At 49.5% G+C, this 26,104-nt stretch overlaps 1 protein-coding gene across 3 annotated transcripts in view; it reads right to left on the bottom strand.

The window, feature by feature from the left end:
* LOC119388257 (arylsulfatase B) overlaps window positions 1-25,677 on the bottom strand; it is a 113,611-nt gene extending 87,934 nt beyond the window's left edge. For 2 of the 3 annotated variants that reach the window (XM_037655928.2, XM_049413887.1), the window contains exons 1-4: window positions 25,630-25,677; window positions 20,597-20,710; window positions 2,580-2,739; window positions 1,932-2,044 (exon numbers count right to left, since the gene is read on the bottom strand). In XM_037655928.2, coding sequence (XP_037511856.1) covers window positions 1,932-2,044; window positions 2,580-2,739; window positions 20,597-20,710; window positions 25,630-25,662 — 420 coding nt within the window. In that variant the 5' untranslated portion in view covers window positions 25,663-25,677. The remainder of the gene's footprint in view (window positions 1-1,931; window positions 2,045-2,579; window positions 2,740-20,596; window positions 20,711-25,629) is intronic. The other variant, XM_049413886.1, reaches the window with a different exon arrangement.
* Between the last annotated feature and the right edge of the window lie 427 nt (window positions 25,678-26,104).

Here is a 26,104-nt window from a genome sequence, read left to right as displayed (position 1 = left end):
TTTTGCTGCGAACCAGCGGCTGACAACCGGGAGCAGAGTATCGAACACACCCAGGTGCTCTCCTATACGCAAAAATCTCTGAGTTCATACCTTACGCTTTTGTTTAATCTCGCGCGGTGGCGCTGCAAATAACTATGCTCACTCTCAAAATACTTGAAATTTCACGCTGCTTTTATAGAAAAAAAAATGCTGGGGTTTAACGCCCCAATACCACGATATGATTGAGAGACGCCGTAGGGGAGGGCTCCGGAAATTTTGACCACCTGGGGTTCTTTAACATGCACCTAAATCTAAGTACACGGGCCTCAAACATTTTCGCCTCCATCGAAAATGCGGCCGCCGCGGACGGGATTTGCTTTTATATGCTTTTATAGCAATACGTAGAAACTGAAGCTAGTTTTAAGAAACAAAAAGAACAAGAAAACAGGCCAGACTAAAAATAAAATAACGCCATATATAGCTGGAACTAGAGCACTGCACGGGCCCGGCCCGGCCCGCGGGCCAGGCCGGGCCGTCCGAAGCGTTTTTCGGCGGGCCCGGGCCGGGCTCGGGCGTGAAAGCGCGGGCCCGGGCTTGAAGCCGCGAGCCTGAGCCGGGCCCGGGCTTGAGGCTGCGGGCCGGGCCGGACTCGGTAAGTCGGGCCTTCGAGCACACGCGAACGTTATGCATTGCATTGTCTAAGGTATACTGTGCGAAGCTGAAGTGACACGTGCAAAGAGCTGGCTCTTAGTAAAGCTTAGCAATAAAAATAGAAAAACAGTTGAAGTGCTATTTTTTTCACCAGCATAGATATAGATTGGCACTGTGTAATTTCACTAACGTTTCGTCTGCTGGACCAGACTGTGTCAAAGTAACAAGTACATCGTGGTGGGTTTCCTTATAAACACGCCAGATCACGTATATATATATTAACAGCACTAACAATGGGCCAGATCACGGTTGTTCCCATGGGAGAAATAAAGATTTCGGTCTTTTATTCGAGGTTGACACATACGGTACATTTCATTTATATTCCTTGGTATTACGTGCCAAAACCACGATATGATTACGTGGCACGCCGTAATGGCACCGGATTAATTTCGACCACCTTGAGTTCTCTAACGTGCACCTAAAGATAAGTATATAGAGGAGTGTTCTTGCATTTCGCCCCCATCAAATTGCGGCCGCCGTGGCCGCGGGAATCGCACCCGCGTCCTAAGACTTAACAGCGAAACAGATTAACCGCTGAGCTACCACCGCGGGCAAAGCAACATTTCGATGCATGTACACACCGGATTTTCCGTCCGATCGCCCGCTACAAAGCGCAGGGCATCATTAATATTCATCATCAACAACTAATATCCTCTAGCGGGCCCGGGTCGGGTCTGGTCATGAACAAGCGCGCCCTGGATTAGTTTAGTAATGAACGCCCGGGCCCGGGCTTGGAACCACGGGCCGGGGCCGGGTTCGGCCTGGGTTCGGTCATGTACGCCCGGGCCCGGGCCGGGCCCGCGCTTGGAACCACGGGTCCGGGCTGGGCTCGGGCTTCATAAAGCGGGCCCGGGCCGGGCTCGGGCCGTAAAATCCGGCCCGTGCAGTGCTCTAGCTGGAACTCGAACCCGGGTCTTTTAAGTGGGAAGCGAGCATTCTAGCTCTCCCCCAAGATCGCAGCGCCACAGGCGGCGCGACCCTGTTTTGGCTTCACTTGTCGAAGCTCGTTCCGAGAACTCGCCTGGTCTCAATGCACTCTAGATACGGCAAAGACGCGCCTTCATTCAAATTTCGCCCCTTCCTTGTTTCGGGTAGTTCCGGTCTGACATAACAGATTTTATCCTGCACTTTCTTTTTTTCTTTTTGTGTTCTGTCTAGTCGCCGTTTCATAAAGTGGGGGAGTGCACAGTGTACACTATACCTTAATCAGCTACTTAGCCATATATCTTGAGCTCGCTGACCTTTCCGATGAGGTGTGTCTCGTAGCCGAGTCTCTTCAAATGCTGAGGAAGGAGAGTGTACTTGAGGTCGAGACCGTATGGTTCGCCCGGCTGAATCGGTATGTGCTGCAGACCTGCTGCACACAAGGGTCAAGTGTAAGCGCATCCGGTTCACCGTCATCACCACCAGCCGGGCAACGTCCATTGCACCTCTCCCACGTTTCTTGCTGCGGTCACGTTAAACCACATGCAGCGCTTTTGACGGCGTTTCGTTCCCCGTATGCCTACGTAACATTCTGCCTCCCCCTGGCGCGTTCTCTTCGAATCCAGTCTGTTACTCTTAACGACCAGTAGTTATCTTGCCTTCTCGCTACGTGCACTTCCCACGCCCATTCCTTCTTCCTGATTTCGACTAATATGCATGCTTAACACCCTTTTGTTCCCGGTCCCACTCTTGCTGTCGCAGCTTCTGATCGTAGCTTCTCTGTCTGGCCACCTGAGTGCTGTAACACGCACACAGTCAGCGTTTTGACAAGTGGTCTTCAAGGCGGCAATTGCAAGGTGCCTTGGACTAGACCCCCTGTTCCCAAATATTTACCTCTTCAATCTTCCTTCTTCCTCTGAACTTCTGTTCCGCGAACAGGCGACGCTACGCGTGGGAGAACGTACCGTATCGTGTCGAGTAGAGACCAGTCATGAGTGCACCGCGTGACGCCGTGCAAGTGGGGTGCACGTAGTAGTTGTTGAGCACTACTCCGTCAGAGGCCAGTGCGTCTAAATTGGGTGTCGGGATCTGGGGAGACCCGTGGAAGCTGACGTCGGCCCAACCCTGCGTCGGTACAACAAACAAGGGTAGTAGCAGCAGGATAGTATTAGCACTAACGCTAGCAGTAGTAGTAGTAGTAGTAGCATAGTAGCAACAGCAGCAGTAGTTATAGCAGCAGTAGTTGTAGAAGTATAGCACTACTACTTATACTGCAAGAGTAGTAATGCTTGTAGTGAACCGCTCAAGTTTGCCCGCCGACGCCAGCGCTTGCCATTCCCCTGCCGGAAGAAGCGTACAGTAGTAGCCTGTTTCGACCCCCCCGCTCCCTTTGATTCCACGCATTTGCGAAGTGCGCGCTGCACGTGAAACGCCCCTCGTTCCGCGATGTCACTCCGACAGAAAGGGGGAAACTACTGCTCCGTCGTCAACTGTCACAATGGCCATGCAAACACGAAGGGGTCGACTCCACCCGTGAAATTCTACCGATTCCCAAACAGATGGTACAAAAAAAGCAGGCGACAGGCATGAATGCGAAGCTCCCGCTTGAGTGAGCACGACCGCGGACACTACGAAAAAAGAAAAAAAAATGCATTAGCGGTTGTTGCACGTCAAGTGGTTTTTTTGGCAGATACAGTGAACTAGTTGTTACTGAGTGTGCAGGTAGAGCCTGTACAACACAGTGCACTTTCGATAGTGACCAAGATAAAATGCCATGACCCCCCGCAGATTGCACAAAAAAAAAAAAGTTTTTCTGAAAGCTGGGCGCTAGTCATTTACCTATTAATACTGCTATGTCACGTTGATAGTACGCACGCTGTTCGTGAGTACGCACCCTGTTCGCACAGTAGTACGCACGCTGTTCGATAATGCAAGGAAGGACACGCGGAATAGAGGTCGATTTTTGTTGCGGGACAGAAAGAAGCCCAAAATAGACTATTTATTATTGGAGTGTTGCATACCGCACGATAACTCGAATGGTTGCTAGTAAATTAAGGTATTCCAACTAATAGCAGTCACAGTGCCAGGGCCGCTTAACCTAAAGCACGAGAAGCGGCCTTACCCATGCATCCAGTAACAAACATAGAGTGTACATAGTACACACAGCAAACCAAATAAAACAGGTATATAATTATGAACGCAAACAGCGTCGTCCTTCACTTGCGAAAATACACTTCGCTCTGACGAGCACGGCGTCGTCTACTATCACTTGCTCCTCATCTGCCACGTGGACAGAAGCGTGTACACTCTAAGAAAAAGGAAAAATTCAAAGGAGGGTCATGGTCGAGTGACTACTCTGTTCGGGTGTCCATTTGACCCCTTCTGGAAGGGAGATGAAGAGAAAGAGTTAGCATTTCGGCTGGAGTCACGGGGATACAGCAACAGGGATGTTTTATTCGCCATTGAGGAATTCATTCGACAGTCTAAAAGAATATCTATCTAAATTCTGCCTGAGTAAATATTTCATTACCAATAATTGAAACATAAATTCATTATATTAGTTAATAATAGCTTATACGAACGACACTCTTCAGATGATATTAGCAAAATTCACCCTCTACTCGGCCAATCCCCTGCATTGGGTATGAGCCATGCACAGAGGACAACAACAACAACAACAACGACTCTTCTGAAGCGCGTTTCGATTGACTTCCGCGATTAAGGCACCGTCGTATTCGCATGTCTATAGACTGTCGCGCCACCAAGCGGAATTCAGGAGCATCCTCTCGAGGAGGGTTAGTAGACGACAAAATGGCAGCACTACGCAGTCGCTCCCTTGTTCGGCTATGCTAGCCTCAGTGTTAACACGTTGGCGAGAAAGGAACACTGCGACTTTGCATGTTCTCTGCGTCACTGAACAAACCGGGCTCTCCGTGACGCGAGAAATCTGATTCGTTCTTGCGAGAGGCGAAGTTTTCATGAAAATACGTGACAACTCGCGCTTTCAATGATAACCCACAGCGTACACATAGCTTCGCGAGGTTTTCTGCAGCCACGTGGGTTAGTTAAATGTTATCGTCTGACATTTTCATTTGGAATTCACTCTGTTTTACTTGCATATAGCATTCGTCAGTGTTTTTTGCAGTGCACGAATCCCATAACATCGTGCGCAGGAGGTCGTGCGGGCTCGCGATGTGCTCTTCTGTAACTGTGCAATCTCAAGTTGGTGATACATTAAAGTAGGGCCGCTATCCTTTGTCAGGAAAGCGCTGTTATGAATCGAGCGAGCGACGTTTCTGTCATTCGAGGACGCGTCCGCTCCACGCCTTTCGTGGAGCGAACGCTCTCAACGCCGTCCTTCACCAGTGTGTTGGTTTCATAGCCAGCGCTGCGCCGCTTGTTTTTGTACGTTTGTTGATAGGTGGCAGCACACTGCAAGCGGTTTGCTTGAGATTCGAAGAGAGGCTGAGGAAAATGAAGGAGAGTAGATGGGCAGAGAAGGTTTTCAGGTATTTGTATAGAAAAAGCGTTGACACGCAGTGGAGAAAAAGAACTAGGAGGCTCACCAGTAAATATACGGCTGGCAGTGCGGGCGATATGGCAACAAGGAGCATTAAGCGGAAGGTCAGAGAGGCGGAGAGGACTTCTTGGATGACAGCGATGGAAAAGAAGCCGACTCTGAGTAACTACCGAAAAGGAAAAAACGAAATAAGGAGGGAAAGGTTTTATGATAATTCAAGGGGAAGCGCTTTACTGTTTGAAGCAAGGTCGGGCTGCCTTAGAACGCGTAGTTATAAAGCGAGATTTAGTAACGAAGAAGAACAATGTACATGCTGCGGGGGAACTAAGGAAACGATGGAACATGTACTGATTGAATGTGGCGATATTCACCCAGGTATACGTGTGGGCACGAGTCTACATGAAGCCTTGGGTTTTAGGGACAACAATGGAAAGCTGAACACGTCCGCGATAGAAATAAGTAAGAGACGGTTAGAGTATTGGTGGCAGAAAAGTAGAGATAAAGAACAAAAATAAATAATGGGGGAAAAATAAGGTCATTCTGCCTTAAGAGGCAGAGAGATGGACCGTGAATTTATATTTTTTGGTATAATAACATAGATTTAATCAATGTAGATAAGGTATTAGGCCAACATAAAACAAGGAAGCGTTTTTTCTTTTTTTTTTTCCTTCGAGCCTGGTGGCAGACATGTCACCGCCCCGTTTTAAAGGGGACGCTCATAGCATCCATCCATCCATCCATTTGCTTGTTGATCGGTTTGCGAGCAAAATGTTCTCCGCACCCAGACGTCTCTCTAATTATAAACATGGTGACGCGTAGTGGTCGAAGTCGTTCGGCGGAGGAAATTCTTCAGATTGCTTTCAGCAGTGATGTTGAAAGAAACCATTTTGACGACGAGGATTTTTCACTGGACGGAAAAGGATGTGAAAACACCGAGAGTGACAGCGACGATGAACGATCAGCTGCTAACTCACGAGGAGTGAGTTGCACTTCACGTCCCCTCGTGCGTTAATGTTCTTTCACGCTCGTAAGTCACTTTGATTGTATTTAATGTATAATATCCTTGAGCGAGATGAAAATAAAAGCATAGTATTTGTTGTGCATTGCGTGTAGCGCAATTATCGTTGATATTATGGAGCGCCGCATGCCACCAACACACTCGAGCTCAACCAGCGAAGCGAAATGGTTAGAGCGATCTAACGTGTAGCCACGGCCGCAATCCACGCCTCTCGGCTAACTTTTCCTGCACTTCACCGGTACCTTCCGAACGCCATTGTTGCTCGACGAATTTTTCGCAACTTCGAGTTCTTCGACGTTGCGAAAAGCATACGTGTGCATTCTTTTCTATATTCATGTTTCCATCGGGCTGATCGAACCTGCAACATGCGAGTGAAGTGAATTGCACACGACTAGAGCCTCAGCATGGCTGTGACACAAGCGCTACTGAATGGGATGTTGAATGCTTGTGTTCCGTTGAAGAAGTAACTCTGCGGTTTTGACTGCGCAAGTAATGACGACGGCGTAATATATTTGCAAACCATCACCACGTTAAACAAGCGGCCCCGCGCAGCAGCGCTGGCGCTATACTCGCTGCGGCCTACTACTACGGCAAATCCGTCAGGCAGGCTCGGTACGTACAGTCGCAAACTTTTTGACAGTGAACACGGAGCGCGTGTCTTTCCGAGGTCCCAGCGCAGTTAAGCGGCGGAAGCGAGAAGCATTGCTCATGCGCAGTGCGTACGGCGTGCGAGAATTCTGCCGTCACGCGCATTGCGTCAGAGAAGCAAGCGCGTGTCTTGTCCGCTGCACGTATACTGCAGTAAGAAAACCGCGTGCTTCAAAGTGAGTAAAAATGTTCAACATGCAATAACGTTCCACACGATGCACGAATCAACTAGAAAATATGTTATTGTTTGCTGGCGTTTTTCAAGATCATTTTAGGTGTTTTCACCGACGCACACCGTGTGTTTCAGCATGACCTGGTGCCGGTACACACTGCAATAGTTACGAAAGAGCACATAGAAATCGTACGATCGCTGTGCTGTTCTGGCCAGCACGAACATTTGTGAAAATATATGAGAAGTATGCAGAAAAGGAGGGCGCTGGCGCAACACCCTGCTTACGCGGCGACACTGGGACGAGCTCTAGGTAGCCGTTCGAGAAGAGTGGGAGAATCTTCGAGCGAACCATAACTTTCTGCCAGCGCTGTAGTCGTCGCTGCCCTCTGAAATGGCAGCAACTTTTCTTCCCAAAGGGGGACATCACGAAATACCAAAATACCATGAAACAAAATTATTCCAGTTTACTGATACTACTTCTTTAAACGTGTCAGTCATGTGAAATGTGCACCGAGTAACGGTTCGGATGTTTGCGTTTCTTTGTCTGTCCGTTGTACGACTACAAGAACACAGGAGGAAGAAAAAGACGAAAACTGGGTGACACGTCAACCATAGGAAGCACAACGTTTGAACTGAAAAGATCCAAATTTTAGCAGCCGTATTAATGCGGTCACCACCGAGGGGCGAAAAACAGCCAGCAGACGACACACGAGCGCTCCTGTGACGTGATGCGCGGGAAGGGAAGCTACCCTCCTTGCGCATGCGCTCACATACTGTGGAGGCGCTAGTAGTACCGATAGCCACGCGCTCCTGTGTTCACTCTCAAGAAGATTGCGACTGTACTACCTCGGAGTGCCGTTCAATTCATACGCCAATTCTAGATGACGCAGTTTTCTGTAGCACGCACATGATTTAGCAAAGCATCGTTGATGCACGGTAACGGAGCTGAAATATAACCTTTCACACCGCAGCAAATAATTAGGTGGCGAGCACTTAGCACTTTCCAAGGTTTGGGAAAGTATTTTGGTCTCATATCCATTTCAGTGCAGCTCATGACTTCATCCGGTGAAAGTGGCACGGGCCGTACGTCCGCACGTCCTATCAGTTCCTATGCTAACAAACTGGTTGACCCTCCTCCTGGCGCCATCTTGAATCGCATCGCATGGCACGCCACCTATAGTTCGTGGACATTGCGAATACGCCATACGTATCGCGCGTTTGCTGTTCGGCGCCTTTCTGGCGCGGTGGCTCGCCGACGGAGCCAGCCGGGCTGGCGCCGCGCCTCGGCCTCCTCTCTCAGTCTGCTCGGTCGCGTTTCGTCGGTAGCGCGGGTTGCGTCAGTTGCCTGTCGTGCAGTTTTGTGTTCGAGCAAAATTGCGCATCTTCGGTGGCGTTGACGCCAGGCTCCGTGCTCGAAGTCACGCTTGGAGGGCAGGAATATTCATGGAGCTGCGGACACGGACAACGTGCGCCCGTTAACGGTGAGTGTACTGCTTTCGTAGGTACTAATTATACAGCTTTAGCTGGGCGTCTGCAGCAGCTCTGCGGAAGTTATCTGCCAGCCATTTCCAACAGCAGCCTGCGTCCGCGGGGCTGTTGCGGATGCCCAACTAAAGGTGTAAGTTAACGGCTGACACTCTTATGCGCGTTGCTGTACAAGCTCCCATAAAATGAGCGATGCAAACAATTATCAAGGGTCACTTTTTGCTGATCGCACATTGTGTTGCACTGCTGAAGGTGCAAGATGTCGTTTTGAGATGCGCTTTAGTCTGCTTCATAACATTTCCATGAACCTTGAGTGTCCAGCGTGCTTCCGCGCGTGGGAACGTGAAAACAAGCCCGTCCACAGAACGCTTCGAGGAACTATATATAGACCTTATGCAAAATTGCTGCCATATGTCGGAGGTTTGACGAAGCTACCGATTCGGCGCCATGTTGGAGGCTTGTGTCCGAACCGTATTGTTATCAATGCTATAACTTCTTGCTCGTATCTGCTTTTATAGTCGGCAATCGGGGCAAAAAAACTACAGACGAGCCTGTACACATTACTGGCATTTCCTAGTTTTTACGTTGACAATTGTTACGTGTGAAGAACGGCCTCGCAACGAGAAGAAGGTACAAGTTTGTCACTGAGTCACATGTAAGCCTGTCGTCGTTGAGAATGAAGCTTTGCGCTTGGTTATAAATTTCGTCTGTTTTCAGTGTAGCGAATGAAGCGTTGTTAGTTATCGGAATATCATGCGTGTTGTGCAGGATGGTTGGGAGGAGGCATTAGCGCGCGACGCGGCTGGGCACAGCGATGACGGTAAGAAAGTGCTGTTGACCCATTTCAAAGCGTATTTCATAAGGGACAGCTACGTCGACATAATGTATTGTGTATTGTATTTGAAATGAAACGTTGTCCTGTTCGTTAGTTTTGAAACAAGAAATATTTCACTGCTGTGGTCACCGCGTTCACATTGTCGCTTTCGGGGCCTACTGGCGCCTTACAATTTCAACCCGTTGCAGCAAGGCAGTTTTGCGTCGCCGACTGAACGCTTGCGAAACCACCTCAGCGCGTAACCAACGGTAACCCACCCACGGTGGAATGTAACACATCTGCGGGAACCGCATTTTTTAAAAGTTTCATACGAAAAGTTCCACACACAAGCATCTGTTAACATTTCCCATCACACCGGGGCGCAGGATTTTCCGAAGGGGGATCAGCGTCAGCTGAGAGAACCTGATATGTGCTCTTCTTGGGGTATACATAAAAAAGAAAGTAGGGGGGAGGGTCAGGCCATCCGGGCCACCCCTCTGAATTTGGCAGTAATAGCACATGAAATGCTTGAAAATACGCATAGGAAAGCAGTACGCGCGCAAAGCATCCCACCAAATGCTACCTCGTTAAACTTCACAATCGAAAACAAACTACGAACAACACGCTCCAGCACAATCGGTCCGTTCGCTGAGAATCGATGACTCGCACGAGCTACTTAACACATCGCAATGTGATAAAGTAATGGTGTCAACAACTGCGCAGGCATGCGCGAGTAGCCGCGATGCAGCTTTGGAGCTCGTACACGAAGCCGATTGTCTGTGCCTGCAAGTACGCGACGCGAAAACTGTCTCTTTCCGGCATGACACGAAGGAGTGTTCTCTGATGAGTGCCGATGCTGTCACATACCACATCTATTAAGAACGGAGAACGTAAACACGGCGTTAGTCGTAAGCAGTAGCCGGAGCAACAGAACGATCTGCCGTTTCTCGTCGGCCGCAAGGAAATCTAATAACACACGGAGGCTAGTTTCCTGCAAACCTTTTTAAATGCGAAGCATTTCTTAGCGAACTTCTGCGACTTTGAGCGTATCTATCTATCTATCTATCTATCTATCTATCTATCTATCTATCTATCTATCTATCTATCTATCTATCTATCTATCTATCTATCTATCTATCTATCTATCTATCTATCTATCTATCTATCTATCTATCTATCTATCTATCTATCTATCTATCTATCTATCTATCTATCTATCTATCTATCTATCCGCCTACGACTTTGTGCTCTTCTGGTCGCTTGATTAATGGAATGTACACCAAAGTTGGGATGGTGTAACATGACTGTATGACGAACATAAATGACAAGTCATAACATGAAAATCATGACACGCATGACATGTACAGCATGATTTACATGCCACGCTTATGGTGCGCTGGCGGTCGTTTCGCTAGCTTGATCTACCCCGAATTGGGTATGCGCGACGTGACTGTGTGACGAACATAATAACACGAGTTAACACGAAAAATCATGACACGCATGTCATGTACAGCATGACTTACGTGCCACACTCATGGGGCGTTGGCGGCCGTTTCGCTAGCTTGACCTACCCCGAAATTGGTATTGCGCGTCATGACTGTGTGACGAACATAAAAACACGAGTTAACATGAAGATCATGACACGCATGACATGTGCAGCATGACTTACGTGCCGCGCTCATGGGGCGCTGGTGGTCGTTCGCTAGCTTGATCTACCCCGAAACTGGTATTGCGCGACGTGACTGTGTGACGAACATAAATAACACGAGTTAACACGAAAATCATGACACGCATGTCATGTACAGCATGACTTACGTGCCACGCTCATGGGGCGCTGGCGGCCGTTTCGCTAGCTTGATCTACCCCGTGAAATGGTATTGCGCGACGTGACTGTGTGACGAACGATAAATAACACGAGTTAACACTAAAATCATGACACGCATGTCATGTACAGCATGACTTACGTGCCACGCTCATGGGGCGCTGGCGGCCGTTTCGCTAGCTTGATCTACCCCGGGAAATGGTATTGCGCGACGTGACTGTGTGACGAACATAAATAACACGAGTTAACATGAAAATCATGACACGCATGTCATGTACAGCATGACACGCGCCACGCTCATGGTGCGCTGGCGGCCGTTTCGCTAGCTCGATATACACCGAAATTGGTATCTTGCGACGTGACTGTGTGACGAACATAAGTAACACGAGCTAACATGACAATCATGACACGGCATGTCAATGTACAGCATGACACGTGCCACGCTCATGGTGCGCTGGCGGCCGTTTCGCTAGCTCGATATACACCGAAACTTGGTATCTTGCGACGTGACTGTGTTGACGAACATAAAACACGAGTTCAACATGAAAATCATGACACACATGTCATGTACAGCATGACTTACGTGCCACGCTCAGGGGCGCTGGCGCCCGTTTCGTTAGCTTGATATACATCGAAATTGGTATCTTGCGACGTGACTGTGTGACGAACAGAAATGACACGAGTTAACACGAAAGTCATGACACACATGTGCATGTACAGCATGACTTACGTGCCAGGCTCATGGTGCGCTGGCGGGCCGTTTCGCTTAGCTTGCTCTACTCCGAAGTTGGTATTGCGCGACGTTACTGTGTGACGAACATAAATAATGGGAGTTAACATGAAAACCATGACACGCCTTTTGCTAAACGACATACAAGACGATGTATGCAGCTCTTTGCTGGCTGTTTCGCATTACATCGATTCCCACAATGCGTGGGATCTGCCGGCTTTTTTTTCAGCATCCCATTTTCCTCAATCTCAGCAACACGGCACACGAAAATATGTCGGCACTGCCGTTCTATCGGCCGCCACACGTCGATACGTACGCTCCGTGTATGCACATGCGGAGCGCGCGTAGCCTTCAACATGGCGGAAATGTGCATGGCGGCCGCTAGATGGCTAGCAGATTTTGCATAAGGTCTATTATGGTTTTTCTTGGCTTAAAGATGGTAGTTTGAGGTGCAGATATAGTAGGATGCTTCCAGGCACGTACGCGTTAGTCACTTAAATTGGACACGCCTCGCCGGTAAGGCGAAAAAGTTCGAGACTTTGGACGGCGCGCGTTCTTGCGGTCGCCGCCGTGCACTTTTTCCTTCGTTTCTGTTTAGCTGTTTTCGTGGGTTTGCCAACATCTGCGATGACGCTATAACAGAATCAAGTGAGCGTACGTGATTGTGGGAGTTGTGTGTGCTAATTCTAGCATATGACATGTCTGATCTCGACGTAGACGGCGTCCGCACGCGCTGGGTGTCGTTGGGGCCCTCGTACTCCGCATGTGTTATGAGTATGGGTTACGTTTGTAAAACATGCGGTCAGTAACCGCTCACGGCGTGCCCCTGCTGCCGGAGGATGTGCTTGGGGTGTCGGGGGGGGGGGGGGGGTAGGTGGCCGACAAAGGAAGTAGTTCCTTGAAATTAGGGGGAAAAAAAGCAAAAACCGTGGAATGGGGCTGCCTCATTAACAGCAGGCTTTTTAGGCTTGAGTTCCAGCCGTGGCCGGCGGACCGCTCAAAACTCGGCGCAGCTGGGCAAAGCCAAGTGGAAGCATAGCATAGCCTGCACAGTATAGTATAACAAGTAGTGGGAAAGGGAAGTGAGGATGAGGAAAGATGGAGGGGAGTAGGTAAAGCATAGCATAGTATAGCAAGGTGTGGGAAATGGAAGTGTGAGTGAGGAGGAGGGTGAGGTAGAGCAACGCCTTCTAGACTCCAAGGCCGGAGCGCTCTGACGTCGCTGGTATACTGACGTCAGCAATCGGAGGCGGCGGCGGGAATCCGGTTTTCCCGGCAGCACGCTTGAGCGGGTCACGCAGGAAATGACTCAAACGCCGATGGATGCAACTTGAAACACGCGGCACTGCTCGTCAGTAAGAAAGTCGCGGCATTTCTCTGAATAAAGAAACAATCGGCGGCAGAAACCTGCGGTATTCCTAGGACAGTTATGTTTGAACGAAATATCAGCATCCATAGCGAGAAAACTTTCTACTGAAAAGCGCACTATATTTGATGACCAAGCACAAGTTCAATGTGTTTCTTGCTGCCACGTCGGTCCTCTCAGCGCAGTGCGTGCCGTTTTTCGGAAATTGTGAGAACGTCGATCGTGCGTGCTGCAGCGTGTGTGGGCATTGAATTCGTCTGCCACGCTATACTCACATGTCAACGCGATTTCCTATTCTTCTGCCACGCTACATTACACATGTTAAACGCGATTCCTTGCCTGTATAGGGTCTTCTTGCAAATGAATTTCAAGCACCAGAATGGCTCTGTGGTAGAATACTCGACTGCCGCGCAGGGGACCCGGGTTCAAATCCCATGCGATCCCGCGCGATAGTGGTTACGCACACCGGCGGCGGCGGCGGACAACTACCCCACTGCCGTTGTGATCTGATAACAGTTCTCACTGTAAAACGTTTCGTCCCCACACCCTGGTCAAGCGTAGCGACTGCATTTGAGGCGAAACTCGCACGTCTTCGTTTCGGAAATACTTCGGGCGTAGCACACTTGATTTTCTAGGGTTGCAGAACTTGTTCTTAAATGGGTGCTGACACAAAATTTCGAGGCCGAGATAACCAGCGGGATCGATTCTCGCGAACATGTGTATATCATCTGCAAAATATCAACAACAAATATAGCTTAGAAGGTATTGCCACGTGCGTTTCTTTATCACTTTTGCTGTATTCGGTTTTCGGCCACAAAGACTGTCAGCAACGCTCAGCGCGAACCGCGCCTCATCGTTCGAGAAGCTTCGCGATCGTTTTGTTAAGATTGCGCGCAAGACGCGCACACTCGAGCTTATTCTGGAATTTGCACGACAGCCAGCGATAACGCTGGAATATTCGACGGCACATGTTTAAATGCTGACGCGCTTCACCGCTTGTCAGTTGATCGACGGTCGACGCTGTGTTCGCCGCTATCACTGCATACAGTGTGTATTGCTGTAAATTACCTTTCCATATCTCGGCCACAAGTTCGGCCAAATAAACACTTTCATCTCGTGACACGTCGCCTGCGGTTTTCGTCCACGTCACGACCCCGTGACATCTGGTGGAGGTGCGGGGTATTTTGTCATTTGAAGACCCGGAAAGCTGGCTAGAAGCGTACGACCGCGTCGCCGTCTTCAATAAATGTGACCAGTGAGGACAAGCTACAGCACGTATACTTCGCCTTGGAAGACGCCGCGCGGACCTGGTTCGAGAACCAAGAGCGAACCCTGACAACGTGGGACATTTTTCGCACCAGGTTCCTCGCCACATTTACAAGCGTCGTCCGCAAGGAGAGAGCCGAAGCTCTACTGGAAACCCGTTTCTAGCTCCCGAACGAAAACGCGGTGCTCTTCACAGAAGAAATGACCAGACTCTTCCGCCACGCCGACTCCGAAATGCCGGAAGACAAGAAAGTCCCCTTCCTCATGCGAGGAATAAAGCAGGAGCTGTTCGCAGGTCTGATGGCGGAACCCACCGTGTACTGTCCAGGAATTCATCTCCGAAGCGACGACGATTGAAAAGACGCTGGAGATGCGCACCCGACAATTCAATCGCCGCTCGACGCCAGCGTACGCAGACGTTCAACCACTCTGCTCCGACGACCTGCGTGAAACGATCCGAGCCATCGTGCGAGAGGAGCTGCGAAAGCTCGCACCTTTGGCACCACCCGAAGTGACGTCGATTGCTGACGTTGTACGCGAGAGATCCAACAGTCACTGGGTGTTCCTCAGCCGGCACCGCCACAGCTCCAAGCAGTGAGCTATGCTGCTGCAGCCCGACGCAACGCCCCCCCCCCCTCCTCGCCCACGTCAAGACGCCGCACCGCCACAGCAGTTCCGCCACCAGGCACCACCGCCGCCAGCACCGACGTCATACCGCCCGCCAGCCGGCCAGCGATACACGCCAAGGAAGACCGACGTTTGGCGCGCCCCTGACAACAGCCCGCTCTGCTACCACTGCGGGGAGGCCGGCCACACGTACCACCGCCGTCAGTACCGACAGATGGGGCTTCGAGGATTCGCCGTCAACGCGCCGCGCCCGCAGCCAGGCGAACGGCCCTCGCGACATTGACGACTACCTCACCGGAACACAGTGGCAAGAACGACGACCTTCCCGCTCGCCTTCGCCGGGCCGCTACATGTCACCGCACCGCCGGCAGTACACTGGCCCAAATCGGGGCCGGTCGCCTAGCCCGTATCCGGGAAACTAAGGGCAGCAACTGATGGAGGTGCGGTTGCTGTACGACGAAATGCCGAAGATCCTCCGCGGCCGCCGCGGCCGCCGCCGACGACAACGCGACGAGACCCGCAGAACACGACGCGAAGCAGACGAAGCCCTGCCGACGAAACCTCGCGGACCGAAGAAGGCCCGACGACGCAACATGGAAGGAGCGGAATATACCGACGCAGCCGTGACCCGACGCCGCGACCCAACCGCAACGCAAGACGACGAACTAGCGACCTCGACGTTCTCATCGACGGCCACAACGTCACCGCTCTCGTCGACACTGGGGCCGACTTTTCCGTCGTCAGTGGGCCGTTCGCCACCAAGCTGAAGAAAGTAAAGACCTCTTGGAGTGGACCCGAAATCCGGACAGCTGGAGGCCACCTGATAACGCCGATTGGTATCTGCACGGCGAGAGTCACCACCAATAACCGGACTTATCCTGCGAGCTTTGTAATCCTACAAAACTGCTCCAGGGATGTAATACTTGGAATGGACCTCCTAAGTGACCACGGCGCCGTCATCGACCTGAGGTCTGAGTCGATAACACTAACCTCAGATAAAGCGCTCCCGCACCGCATGACGCCAGGGAACCATGCATTGAATGTGATAGAAGAGCAGGTGACCATTCCGCGCCGCGTTCCAGCGTCATTATTTCCGTCGGCACCGAAAAAGCTGCGTACCTTGAAGGCGTCATCGAGGGCGATCAGCACCTACTCCAGAACCGTCAAATTTGCGTCGCACGAGGTATAGCCGAGCTGCGTGACGGTAAAGCAAAAGGTAGTGCTGACAAACGTCAGCCGCGAATATAGGCACCTCAACATTGGTACGGCGGTCGCCTACATCGAAGAATGTGAAGCCGCCAGCGATGCTTTCGCCCTCTTCGATGCTGCCGAACCTGCTTCGACGAGTCGAGGTCCCGAACCAGATTTCGACGTCAACCCGAGTCTTCCGAAGGTCAAGCAAGACCAGCTCAAAACCCTGCTCCTGCAATACAAGGACTGCTTTTCATCGTCGTCCAGACTTCGGCAGACACCGATCGCAAGACATCGCATCATAACAGAAGAAAGTACCAAGCCACTTCGTCAGAGCCCGTACAGAGTTTCGACGCGAGAACGTGACACCTTAAAGAAACAAGTCGACGAAATGCTACGCGACGACACCATCCAGCTTTCAAAGAGTCCGTGGGCGTCACCGGTGGTGTTAGTGAAGAAGAAGGATGGGACCCTACGTTTCTGCGTCGATTATCGTCGCCTGAACAAAATCACGAAAAAGGACGTGTACCTTCTCCCACGTATAGACGACGCCCTTGATCGACTCCACAACGCGAAGTACTTTTCTTCGATGGACCTCCAGACCGGCTACTGGCAAATCGAAGTCGACGAGAGAGACCGAGAAAAGACTGCTGTCATAACACCGGACAGCCAGTTCGCGTTCAAGGTCATGCCCTTTGGTCATGTATCTCGGCCACAAGTTCGGCCAAATAAAGACTTTCATCTCGGACACGTCGCCTGCGGTCTTCGTCCACGTTACGACCTCGTGACAGTATTTTAAATGAATTTGAAATTTGCATGAGCGATCTACACCCTCGGGCTATTGACATCCTCAAAGGTGACCTTCGGTGACCCCCTACTTCGCTTACGTGACCACGCTGCTACAAGTTAAGATGACGTCATAGCCGCTTTTTTTCTTTTTTTTTCCGGCGTTCGCTCCAGCAGCCTGTACTTATCGGCAGTCGCTCGCGAACCGCGCGGAAAAGCGTCACATTTCTGTGTGCTGACGTGATCTAGCGCAGCACCCGCTAGGTGGTGATAGCTGCACCCGGAGGCTTGTCGTTTTTGAAACCGAAACTCACACTGGCCGGTAATGAGGAGCCTGTAATTAATTATCTGTCGCGCGCTGCAGCAAACGATGTGCCGTGTTATGACTAATAGGCCCCCAGCAATCCAATGGCAGCAAAAAAAAAAAAAAAAAAAAAAACGCGAGGCCGAAATTTTTATGTCAGTACACTTTTAATAGCAGTGACCAATTTTGCAGCCGTCTTCTCATCTCGAGGGAACTTGTGAAATGCGACTTTATCGCGACTGTAGGTGCTATTGCAGCCGAATGTCGCGCAGAACTCGGCACGGTGAGCCCGCTTAAACACGACGCATAGGCTGTTGCGAAGGCCGTAGAAACGCTACTTGTGAAATGAAGAAAGACACAAAAAAAATGATGGCTATCCCTCCGTCATAGGAATCGGTATAGCACGAAAGTGAAATGTGTCGTCACAGAAGTAGTTTATTGTTTATAGTGCATTGGTATATCAGAGCTTGTACAATGTGTACTGTTGTTTGGCAGATATAGCACCGCTTGATGTCGATGCATCTCACTCACGTCGACGCCTAGTGGCACATCTCCGTACCGACGACCAACGCCCGTGATCATGATTTAACCCTTGCGGTAGCTGAAGTTCTTAACATATACGTAGACACCGCATATGGTGAACCCCGTGCAAAGATGGCATTAACAAGTACATAATAAACACTGACACGCGATATGCACTCCTTCAAAACGTCGTGAAATACGAAGAGAAACGCTACGCGCGTCGTGTCTTCCCTCTAGCATGACCGTTACTTCTCACATGGCGAGAGGGGAACGCGGTGCGACAGCCAGGCGAGCGTCGGAGAGCTAATGTTCGATATGAATGGATTATAAGCTAGGCTTGGGTTAAAGCTGCCACCTCACGGTGTGTTAAAGCGTTTACGAAATTAAACTTGTATCGGAAACGCACCGAATGGGACGGTCGTAGCAACGACGCGTTTTTTTAATATTTGTTTCGAGCCTGGTGGCACAGATGTCACCGCCCCGCTATAAAGGGGACGCTCATAGCATCCATCCATCAATCCAAGAGCACTGCGAGAGAGAATTGTTAAATATAAAAGACGCGTTCATATAGCCTCCGTAATGTGTTTGGCGATAGCTCAGTGGGCTAAACGCCCGCCAGCCATTGTCGCGGCGCGAGAGGTCATGGGTTCGACTCCCGTCAACGGAACTACTTCTTATAGTTTTTTTCTTTGCCATCTGATGGCGTTCATTTTGCTGACGTACTTCCTTGACGGAAATGCGTCATCAAAGTCTTGGTGGACCCCGGCATAAAACACTTTCGTGTTAAAAAGATATCGAAAAAAACAGACAGCATGATAGAAACAGAAAGAGAGAGCATCAAAGAAAGAAAGAGAAACAGAGAGAGAGAGAGATAGAAAGAAAGAGTGAGATAGAGAAAGTAAGCATAGCATAAGGGTGGGAAAGAGAAGTGAGGGCGAGAAGGGTGAGGAGGAAGGGAACGCTGCCAGCTCCGCTCTTTCCTGAGTCTTCGCACCACTAGTGCGGGAAATAAAAGAGATAGAAAAAACGACAGAAAGAGAATCAGAGAGAGAGAGAAAGGAAGCATAGCATGTAGTCACGTATAGTATTAACAGGTGGGAAAGGCAAGTGAGAGTGAGAAGGAGGGAAAGGAGCATAGCCATATACAGTACAGTATATCAAGGGAAGTTACGGTGAGGGGAGGGAAAGGAGGGGGCCTTCGCACCACTAGTGCGACGCTGCCCCAAATTTTAAGTGCGAAACATGTCTTAGCGAACCTTTGGCAGTTTGAGCGTTTCTATCTCCGTATCTATCTATCTGTCTAGCCGCCTACGTCTGGGTGCTCTCATGATCGCCTCCTTAACTTGGTGTAGACCAAAATTGGCATGGGAGGCAGGGGCGTAGCCAAGGGGGGAGTGTTGACCCCCCCCCCCCCCGAAAATTTTCAATTTGGCTTGCGTATATAACACCCACACATACAATATAAACGCACGCATAAACGTACATAAAGTATGGTTGAACCCCCCCCCCCCCCCCGGAAAAAATTTCTGGCTACGCCCCTGATAGGAGGGTAAAAGGATTTGACGAATATGACTGCCGGGTCATGACATGAATAACGTGAAGTCCTGTCGGATACGTCGTCAAACCCTTTCCTCCAGACACGTGTGGCACATACCCGTTTACGACGGGCCGTGGTGTACGGGTATGGGTATATACCCATGAACGGCGAGAACAGACATTGGTAATTTAAATGCGAGAGCGTTAAGAAAGACCGACATCGGCAGCGTTGACCCGAGGAATGGAAATAATACAAATTAGGATGCCACCCGGAATCGAACCCAAGCATTCTGCGTGGCAGTCAGGTGTTCTACCGCAGAGCCACGCCAGGTCTATGAGCTGGTTTGGCAAAGCAGCATATGCAGGCGTAATGTCGGTGCAACGTCGTGGTGCTGGCTATCTAATTTTGCAAGAAAGCACTAAACACTACATATGTACTCCTACGATACAGGCGTCATACCACATTAACGTCTGTGGTTGCAGTGTTGGCTCCGCTTTTGTAGCAGTCTAATAAACGTTACACTTGCGTTCCTATGACTCAGCAAGCTATATTGAAGCATTGCTCGACCCCGGAGGAATACATTAAGAAATTTACGTATGATATTCACATGATTGCACCATAAAGTGCACTTAGTTTCGATAATACTGACGTATGTACTCTAACGTGAGGGCTGACGTTACGTCGCACCATAAGTTACCTTTTAAACGCCAGTGTTGTCGACGTGCCTGGTAAGCCCACGATGGGCACACAGCTACTACACTTGCAAAAACACGTCGATGCACCTCGTAGCGCTTGGCTTAAAGCCATAAAGCCATAAAATACAGCACAGAAGTACTCGCTGACTGCTTCGAATGAAACCGACTGCCACAACGCGTGGGATCTGCCGAATTTTTTTTATTCCTTGCTGTGCAAGGATTTCTTAGGCATTTTTTATCGGACCTTCCATAGCCTTTGGCTACAGGTCCGTCCAGTGTTTGTTATCTGTATATATAATGTAATATAAACATTTGATTTGATTCGAAACAAAACTTCACTAAAATACCGGTAACACGGTAAACGCGATCCGGTATTCCGGACTGCGTTCACCGTGTTACTCGGTTATATAGCGCTAATAGCACCCCCGTCAGACCACAGTCGCGTGCCATTAATGGTTATGTTGACTCCCGTGACTCACCAGGTCGTCGGCGAGTATGAAGATGATGTGCGGTTTTCTTTCTTGCTGCTGCCTGTACGCAACTAAAGCGTACATTCCGTAGCCCACTAAGCCTCCGATGCCGCCACCGACCACCTGGAAATTGAGAAAGCTTCCCTGCACATTCGAAACACACCGAACAATTTCTCATTGAAACTAGATTCTTACAAAGTGATGTTTATTGAACTTTCAAAAGATGATAGTAGCTGCTTGCAGCGTCCCAAGCATTTGTCATCGACATCGCCATAATCAGCCTGTCTCAGATCCGATAGGATCCCTCCCAATTATCTCCCCTGCGGACTCATTCCGTGCTATGTCCGAAAATTTCGTAATTTCTTCGCTCCATCCAACCCTTTGCCGTCCTTAGTGTCCATTCCGATGTTCTAACTGACCATCTGTCGTCATGACGTGACCTCCATTTTTTTCCCTTTTAATATATCGGCTGTTTGCTCTCTGATTCACTCTGCTGTGTCACTTAAGGTTGCACTTACATCACATTTCGTTCTATTGCGCACTTCTGTTGTGCATTTAGTGGGTGGTCCTTAGCTTCTTTTCGAGTTACATTGCTATTCTCCAGGCCCAATATGTTGGAACTGGCAAAATACAATAGTTCAACGCTTTCGGCTTTAGTTAACGGTCAGGAGTTTAGAGTGCCTGCCGTATGCGCACCAGCCCATCTTTATTCTTCGGTGGGTTTGCATTACACGAGTAGGCTCCCCTCTTGATAAGTGGCCTAGATACTCTCACCGATTCAAGGGTCCGGTTGTCTATCACGAATTCTATCACGCTCCGGTTGTCTATCGCCAGACCACCTAGCATTGTCTTTGTCTTCTGCAACCTTACGTTGAGACTCCCTCTAATTCCTCAATCATTTTTTGTAATTCGTCGCCGTCATTACTGAAGATCACGATGTCGTCTGCAATCGCTAAGATATTCTGCGTTAATCTTCGATTCTATTTCTTCCCAGTCTAGTCGCTTCAATATTAAATGCGAACCATTTCTTAGCGAACCTTTGACACTTTGAGCGTTTCTATCTACGTATCTATCCATCTAGCCGCCTACGTCTGGGTGCGCTCATGATCGCCCCCTTAACTTGGTGTAGACCAAAATTGGCATGGGAGGGTAAGAGGATTTGACGAATATGACTGTTGGGTCATGATATGAATAACGTGAAAATCCTTCCGCGTACGTCGTCGAACCCTTTTCTCCAGACATGTGTGGGCGCATACCCGTTTACCATGGGCTGCGGTGTACGGGCATGCGCCACAGGTGACTGACAGTTAATATATACACAGGAACGGCGAGAAGAGACATTGGTCGTTTAAATGCGAGAGCGTTAAGAAAAAGCGACATGGGCAGCGTTGACCCGACGAATGGAAAGAATAAAAATTAGGACCAAAATGATATCATGATATCACATTATTATTAAGTGTCGACATGCCTGGTAAGCCCATTATGTGCACACAGCTACTACACGTACAAAGCACGTCGATCCACCTCGTAACGCTTGGCTCAAAGCCATAAAATACAGCATAGAAGTACTCGCTGACTGCTTCGCAAGAAACCGATTCCCACAATGCGAGGGATTTTTCTTCTAGAAAAGCCTTTCTCGATCGGGATTTTCTGCTTTTCTTGAAGAGTAGCTGCGGAGTCTCTGTACATATTGACTATGGTGTGCACACATGTTTCATGTACCCCTCGCCAACGCACCGCTGGTATTTCTGCCGAGTCGAATGCCCTTTCGTATACGCCATATGGGGAGTTTTTAAGAGCGAAGCTGCTCTTAGTCGAGGCTTTCATGTGTCGGCGTAGTGGTGATCACGTGGCCTCGCAGTGAGTGAGCCTCGGTAGGAAGGGGAGGGCTGCGCCGTGCTGCGAGAGGCGAGGGAGGAGGATGTCGAGGCTCAGAGGAGGGGTGAACCTTCGAAAAACGCGCCAAGACGGGGTGAGGCTCAGTGCAGTATAAAAGTGCGTGTCAGTGTTCAGGAGTCGGCGCTTTCAGAATGGCGAACACTTCTCGTTCTCCCGATGACGAAGCCGCTCGACGTGAGTGTCATGCCAACCGTCGCCGAGCCCACCGCGATGTTCGCGCAAGAGAGGCCGAAGCTAAGCGCCAACGAAAGGAAGACTAGAAAGACGTACATCGCCTGACGAAGCTTCGCAGTTGCGACAATGTTCGCTGGAAGTGGAGCTGGTTGGATTTTTTTTCGGCAGTTAATTGTATCAATTATTTGATCAATCGCATGAAGGTGATCCATGGTATACAGTATCCTTTACTGAAGTCAGCTTGTGCTCTAGGTTATACTGTTCGAAATTATCCTCGAGAATATATTGTCTAATGCTGAAAGAAGGCTGCTTGCTCACTTGTTCAAGTCTTTCACGTCATCCTTTTTGTGTATTAGTAAAATACTGGAGTTTTTCAACTCTGGTACATTGAAATTTTTAAGACATAATGTGAATGAAGCAAGCTTCTTACGTATAAAGTATCCACTATATTTAATGAAATCGTTTGTTATGCCATATTCTCCAGCTGTTTTACTGTGGTAGGGCGTTTCTAACCTTATCGATATTTATGCTTGGAACATCGGTGTAATGACCGATTTTGCTTTCACTTGGAGCAGGACGATTAACATTTGAGCTGTATGTAGCTTTTAGCAAAAGTCCCTCAACCACCTTCACTGGTCATTAAAAATGTTAACAGTGTGCGGTGCTTACCTTTGACGGCATTCATTATCGTGCTGTCAATACATAGTTTGCCTTTACATGTCTTGATGCTGCCCGCCTTTTTTTTTTTACTGCGGTCTCTGTGGTTTTCGACGTTGTAGTTTCTTATATCGCCAGTTTACATTTAACAGGAGAGCCCTTTAAGCTTGGCAAAAACTCCGTGCCGCTTCGACAACAAACAGTCATCATCACAAACGGCCTCTACCTTCGAACGCACAGCTGCGCCTAGCGCGTGCAACGTAATAACACGGCCGGCGCTCGCTCTCTTCGTGCTCTTTTTCACCCTCTGCTTCGCTCCCCGAACACGTGCGCGCGGCGCGCGCTCTCACGCTGCCCCGATTTGTCCGGCGTCGGATGCAGTAAATCGGTGGGGGCGAGCGAACGAGCACAGAAAAGGGGGGGGGGGTAGAAGTAGAGAGAAAGGGAAGAGAAAAAAAATCACACCATCTCCCGCTAAAGGGCGACCATGAGGCGATGCGAAGCAGCGTTTCGGCATGTAGAGCCCGCGTTTCAGAGGGGGAGCGGAGAGGGGGAGGAGAGAGGGGGAGAGAGGGAAAGAGTAGAGGGGGAGGGGAGAGAAAGGGAGAGGGGAGTGGAGAGGGGGTGGAGTGGGAGAGGATGTGTGTGGAGATGGCTTGCGCATGCGCAGTAACGGTGGTCACGCCGCACACCACCGCCACCACCACCGGATTGAACTCCGCTATAAGATGCTCCACATCTAAAAGAGAGAAAGACAGACAGAGAACGAGATAGAAAGAAACAGACACAAAAAGACAGAGCAACAGAAAGAAAGAGAGAAATAGAGATAACAAAGAAAGACAGAGAGAGAACTACATAGCGAGGGGGCGGCAAAGGGAAGTGAGGGCGAAGGGAAGGAGGAGGGGAGAGGATAAAGCACGGCATAGCCTTGTGTTTAGCGAGGGAAAGGGAAGTGCAGAATGAGGACTGACTTGAGGGTGAAGAAAAGGGAAAGGAGGTTATAGCAAGAGGTGGGAGGAGAGTAGTGAGGGTGAGGAGGAAGGGAAGGAGGAGAGATGGCAATAGAGGAAGAATGAAACAGGACAGAAAGAAGATCATGAAGGAAGTAATGAAAGCACCATCAAAAGGTGTCATGCCTCAGCAGACACGGCGGATGAGAGCTCGTCCCACTGTGCCTCCTCGTCCGTGTCTGCTAGCGCTATCTGACACCTTTGATGCATTTAGCCCAAAAGGCATAATGAAGAAAGAACGCAATCTGCTTCCGCCCGGTGGTGGCGCTTGCTTGCCAGCTCCACTCTTTAATCAGATTGCGCAGGCGTGGAACTGGCTTTGATTTCTATTCATCAATTTGAATAGCTCAGCAAATTCTATAGCGTGATTCTTTTAGAACTGACCTATTTGATTGGGCTGAAGTTTTGTTACAAAGTATCCGATCTTCATATGGTTTGCGGCAAAACATTCAGGAAGCATAAAAATTTAGCGGCGCGTCCCTTTTTTTGACGCGCATCGCCGAAAAAAAAAGAAATAATGAAAACCGCAAAATGCTATATGAGGAAGGAGTCCGGCCCAGCGTTCGCGTCAGCCAGTGGCGGCGGAAGTAAACAGCACTCCCACGCGCGCACCACGCCGCGTCGCCTTGACGCATGCGCATTTGCGCGCGCCCTGCGTCGCAATTGTAGAGAATTTCGCTGAATGTCGCTGTTTTTGTTATTTCTTATTGATTCTTCTTTCTCGGCGTTGCACATCAAGGAACGGGACGGGCCCGGCACATTTCCATCCTTCCTTAATCTTTTGCCCCGAACCGCATTAAAATCGGATAACTTGTCAGGAAACTACAGCCGAATGAAATAGGTCACTTCTAGAAGAATCACCCTGTATTTTGTCTCTTGACAAAATAGAATCCATTTCTCTGTTTAACTAGTCTTTATGTACTTTGACCATGCGTGTGTTTGTACGTGTGCGTGTATACATACACATGTAACAGTGAAAAATTCGGCGTTTCAACCGCCACCCCTGCTACGCCAGTGAGCAGAACCATTCATTTACGTCGATGGACTCCCGGCACGTCTGAGCTCATGTAGCAGCAGCCTTTCTGAATGTGGCGTCTGGAAGGAATTTCATGTGCCACATCACATAAAAATATTTCCGAAAATGAGAAAATTTCGACTTTCATAAGAAAGTGTGTTTCAGTGAGTGAGGTGTGCACTCGAGCTTACTGTTTTAAGAAACTCCACTCGATAGAATGGCCGGACAAACTATTTTTCGTTTCATCGGACGACGAAAATCGTTGTGGCGCACAAGCCAGTGCTTACCAATAGTGTGCACGTGGTGAACCATCGAGACATGGCTGGGCCTCTTGCGCCGTTGAAGCTCGCCCTGCGTCCGAAGAGAATGTGGGAGCGCATATTTATGCTAATAGGAGACATGCAACAATGAAATAAACTAGACGATACCGCCGGTCTGTGGTAAGGGAACGCCAGGTAAACACTGTTATTGGCATGATAGAGGGCAGCTTGACATTTCCACGAACTAATCAAGTGGATTCAGTCACCCTATATATCTCAGTGACATATCCTGCTTGACATGAAACTCATTAGGCATCCTATGTAACATGAAACTCAATTAGGCATCCTATGTAAATAAACAATGATGTAAGAAGACGTTGGCACAAGCACTTTTCTTCGGAAATGCATCAGCTTCATCTGCTGTTGTTTCGTAGAGCACGAAAATGGCTAAATTATTCATGGTACTCATTGGTGACAATGGCTGTCTCAGTAATTATCACTC

This window comes from Rhipicephalus sanguineus, chromosome 3, assembly GCF_013339695.2.
Source record: "Rhipicephalus sanguineus isolate Rsan-2018 chromosome 3, BIME_Rsan_1.4, whole genome shotgun sequence".
NCBI lineage: Eukaryota > Metazoa > Arthropoda > Arachnida > Ixodida > Ixodidae > Rhipicephalus > Rhipicephalus sanguineus.
Note: the sequence above shows the minus strand (reverse complement) of the source record. Positions and strands in the feature narration are given on the sequence as shown.